Here is a 4,769-nt window from a genome sequence, read left to right on the forward strand (position 1 = left end):
GGGAGGAAGGTTCTGGAAAGGATGGGGGGAGGGAGAAGGGAGGGCTGAGGCATCTGAAGGGAGGAGAAAGATTGGGGGGCATAGGAGAGGGGCATGAGACGGACGGACAGACTGATGGGCAGATGCCCACCAGCACTGGGAATGCCTTGGAGAGAGACACAGATGGACAGACAGACACCAGGGAGACAGACAGACAGACACCAGGGAAACAGACAGGGAGACAGACAGACAGACAGACACCAGGGAGATAGACAAACAGACACCAGGGAGCTGGACAGACAGACACCAGGGAGTGAGATAGACAGACACCAGGGAGACAGACAGATATCAGAGTGACAGACAGACAGACAGACACCAGTGAGACAGACAGACACCAGGGAGACAGACACACAGACAGACAGACAGACAGACACGAGGGAGATAGACAGACACCAGGGAGATGGACAGACAGACAGACACAGACACACAGACAGACACCCTGGGCCTCCCTCCTCACCTCTGTCTTCCTCCCCGGCTGACCCGAGCACTGTTGGGAGGAGCATCAGGGTGGAGGCCAGAGCTGCCCAGGGCCCCGGCCACCGGCCCCGGAGGCTCGTGGACGGACGGATGGGTGGGTGGGTGGGTGGGTGGGTGGGTGGGTGGATGGGTGGGTGGGTGGATGGGTGGGTGGATGGATGGGTGGGTGGATGGGTGGGTGGATGGGTGGGTGGATGGGTGGATGGATGGGTGGATGGGTGGATGGATGGGTGGATGGATGGATGGAATGATGGATGGGTAGGTGGATAGGTGGGTGGATGGGTAGATGGATGGATGGATGAGTGGATGGATGGATGGATGGGTGGATGGATGGATGGATGGATGGATGGATGGGTGGGTGGGTGGATGGATGGATGGATGGATGGATGGATGGATGGATGGGGGGACGGGGGGACGGGGGGGACGGGGCTGGCGGGTCGGGGCCCAGGCTGCCATCTGTCCGTCTGTTCGTTCATCTGTGTGTCTGGCTGTCCTCCAGGGGAAGAGGAAGCACGGGAGGGGAGGGAAAACACAGATGCAGGAAACCGAGTCGGCGATGCTGGGCGGCCGATACGGAGGAGGCCGCGGGGGGGGGGGGGGGGGGGGGGAAGGGCCCCACCATGTGACAGCCCGGACGGACAGACGCAAAGAGACATACAGAGACAGACAGACAGACAGACAGAGACAGACAGACAGACACAGAGATCAAGACAGACAGAGGGACAGATGGATGGACAGACAGACAGATACAGAGAGACAGACACAGACAGACAGAGACAGACAGATGGACAGATAAATGGACAGAGAGAAAGACAAACGGATGGACAGAGAGACAGACAGAGAGTTGGACAGATAAACAGAAAGACAGACAGATGGATGGACAGACACAGAGACAGACGGACAGACAGAGACATAGACACATGGACTGACAGACAGACACAGAGAGACAGACAGATGGACAGATAAATGGACAGACAGACGGATGGATGGACAGACAGGTACAGAGAGACAGACAAAAGAGAGACAGACGGAGGGACAGACAGACACAGGGAGAGACAGATGGACAGATAAATGGACAGACAGACAGGGAGAAAGACAGACAGATGGATGGACAGACACAGAGACAGACAGAGGGACAGATGGATGGACAGACAGATACCGAGAGACAGAAACATACAGACAGATTCAGAGACCAAGACAGACAGACAGACAAATGGACAGATAAATGGACAGACAGGGAGAAATACAGACAGAGACAGAGAGACAGACAGACAGATGGACTGACAGACAGACACAGAGACAGATGGATGGACAGACAGAGACAGACAGACAGACACAGAGACAGACGCAGAGACAGACAGAGACAAACAGAGGGAACAAGGAGAGACCAATGGACAGATGGACAGATAAATGGACAGACAGACAGGGAGAAAGACAGACAGACGGATGGACATAGAGACAGATAGAGGGACAGATGGACAGACGGACAGACAGAGACAGACGGATAAACAGACGGACAGAAAGGGAGAAAGACGGATGGACAGACAGAGGGACACAGAGACAGACACACAGAGGGACAGACAGACAGACAGGTGGACGGACAGACACAGACAGACAGACATGGAGAAAGAGAGACAGACAGACAGACGGACAGAGGGACAGATAAATGGACAGACAGACAGGGAGAAAGACAGACGGATGGACAGAGAGGCAGACAGACAGAGGGACAGATGGATGGACGGACAGACAGACAGACAGATAAACAGACGGACAGACAGGGAGAAAGATGGACGGACAGACAGAGGGACAGACAGACACGGAGACAGACACACAGAGGGACAGACAGACAGACAGACAGACAGGTGGACGGACAGACACAGACAGACATGAAGAAAGAGACGGACAGACAGATGGACGGAGACAGTCAGATAAATGGACAGACAGACAGGGAGAAGGACAGACAGACGGATGGACAGAGAGACAGACAGATAGACGGACAGGTGGACGGACAGACACAGACAGACAGACGGGCATGGAGAAAGAGAGACGGACAGACAGACAGACAGAGGGACAGAGGCAGAGACAGACAGACACACATGGACACTGAGAAAGACGGACACACGGACACACGGACAGACGGACGTGTCCCCCGCGGGGCCTGGGTTGCGGCAGACGCAGTTTCGGGGCGCGGCGAGCAGGTGGCAGCGCAGGTCAGAGGTCGCCAGAGTCTCCTGAGTGACATCACACGCGATATCAAACACGATCGAGTCACAGACACCGGCCCGCTGTCCCTCTGTCTGTCTGTCTCTGTCTGTCTGTCTGTCCCTCTGTCTGTCTGTCCATCTGTCAGTCTGTCTGTCTGTCTGTCTGTCTGTGTCTGTCTCTCTGTCTGTCCATCCCTCTATCCGTCTGTCTGTCTGTCCCTGTCCATCCCTCTGTGTGCGTGTCTGTCTGTCTGTCCATCGGTCTGTCCTTCTGTCTGTCTGTCCATCCATCTGTTGGTCTGTCTGTCTGTGTCTGTCTGTCCCTCCGTCTGTCCCTCCGTCTGTCCATCTGTCTGTCTGTCTGTCCATCCTTCTGTCCTTCTGTCTGTCCATCCCTCTATCCGTCTGTCTGTCTGTCCCTGTCTGTCTGTCCCTCTATCTGTCCCTCTGTGTGTCTGTCCGTCTGTCTGTCTGCCTGTCTGTCTGTCCATCGGTCTGTCCCTCTGTCTGTCCCTGTGTCTGTCTGTCCCTGTGTCTGTCTGTCCCTGTGTCTGTCTGTCCCTGTGTCTGTCTGTCCCTCCGTCCCTCTGTCCCTCTGTCCCTCTGTCTGTCCTTCTGTCTGTCTGTCTATCCCTGTCCATCCCTCTGTGTGTGTGTCTGTCTGTCCCTCATTGGTCTCTCTGTCCCTCTGTCTGTCAGTCAGTCAGTCTGTCTGTCTGTCTGTCTGTCTATCACTGTGTCTGTCTGTCTGTGTCTCTGTGGTCTGTCCCTCTGTCTGTCTGTCCGTCTGTCTGTCTGTCCCTCTGTCTGTCTGTCCGTCTGTCTGTCTGTCCCTCTGTCTGTCCATCTGTTCATCTGTCTGTCAGTCCCTCTGTCTGTCCATCTGTCTGTCTGTCTCTGTCCCTCTGTCTGTCCATCTGTTCATCTGTCTGTCTGTCCATCCCTCTGTCTGTCCGTCCCTCTGTCTGTCTGTCCCTCTGTCCCTCTGTCTGTCCATCTCTCTATCTGTCCTTCTGTATATTTGTCTGTCCCTCTGTCTGTCTGTCTGTCCTTTTGTTTCTTTGTCCATCTTTCCATGTGAATTTCTGCACGTCCGTCTGTCCCTCTGTCTCTCATGTCTATGTCTGTCTGTCCCTCAGTCTGTCCATCCATCCATCCATCCATCTGTCCTTCTGAGAAACTCTGATGCACACAGGCCTGAGGGAGGGGGCGGGGGGTCACAGCCCAGCCCTGTGGGGGGGACAAAGGTCGAAGGTCAGACCCATCTGTCACCTGTGCGGGGGGAACCAAGGAGAGGACTCAGCACCCAGCACCCTAGAGGAGGACTGTGTGCCCAGCACCCCCATGATGCCCACCCTTCCAGAATGTTCCGGGGAGTGGGGGGGTCACACACACACACACCCGTGACCCTCACCATGAACCACCCCTCCCCCCACACCCACGACCTCAGTTTCCCCATCACCAAATGAGGAAGAAGAGGGGAAAAAAAAGCACCCCGGGATTTTAGGAGAAATGAAAAAGGGGAAGAGGCAGGGGACCCCGCCCCGGACAGCGCACCGCCCAGACGGACAGACGGACGGACGGACGGACGGACGGACAGAATCAGCTGCCAGATTCACCCCCGGCCAGACGGAGACACAGATGTGCAGATGTCCTGTGGTGAGCGTGCAGCCTAACTGACATGGGGGGAAGGAAGGAAGGAAGGAAGGAGGGAAGGAAGGAAGGAGGGAAGGAGGGAAGAAAGGAAAGAAGGAGGGAAGGAAGGAAGGAGGGAAGGAAGGAAGGAGGGAAGGAAGGAAGGAAGGAGGGAAGCAAGGAAGGAGGGAAGGAAGGAGGAAAGGAGGGAAGGAAGGTAGGAAGGAAGGGAGCAGGGAAGGATGGAAGGAAGGAGGGAGGGAAGGAAGAAAGGAAGGAGGGAAGGAAGGAAGGAGGGAAGGAAGGAGGGAAGGAGGGAGGGAAGGAAGGAAGGAGGGAAGGAGGGAAGGAAGGAAGGAGGGAAGGAAGGAAGGAAGGAGGGAAGCAAGGAGGGAAGGAAGGAAGGAAGCAAGG

The 4,769-nt window shown here is 55.8% G+C and overlaps 1 protein-coding gene across 1 annotated transcript in view; it reads left to right on the forward strand.

Moving 5' to 3' along the window:
- Positions 1 to 2,612: 2,612 nt before the first annotated feature.
- The window catches only part of LOC122106852 (granulocyte-macrophage colony-stimulating factor receptor subunit alpha-like), a 9,474-nt gene continuing 7,317 nt past the window's right edge, over positions 2,613 to 4,769 (forward strand). The window contains exons 1-2 of the mRNA XM_042678377.1: positions 2,613 to 2,811; positions 4,212 to 4,379. Coding sequence (XP_042534311.1) covers positions 2,613 to 2,811; positions 4,212 to 4,379 — 367 coding nt within the window. The remainder of the gene's footprint in view (positions 2,812 to 4,211; positions 4,380 to 4,769) is intronic.

This window comes from Dipodomys spectabilis, unplaced genomic scaffold (assembly GCF_019054845.1).
Source record: "Dipodomys spectabilis isolate Male_0828 unplaced genomic scaffold, ASM1905484v1 ptg000043l, whole genome shotgun sequence".
In the NCBI taxonomy this organism is placed as follows: domain Eukaryota; kingdom Metazoa; phylum Chordata; class Mammalia; order Rodentia; family Heteromyidae; genus Dipodomys; species Dipodomys spectabilis.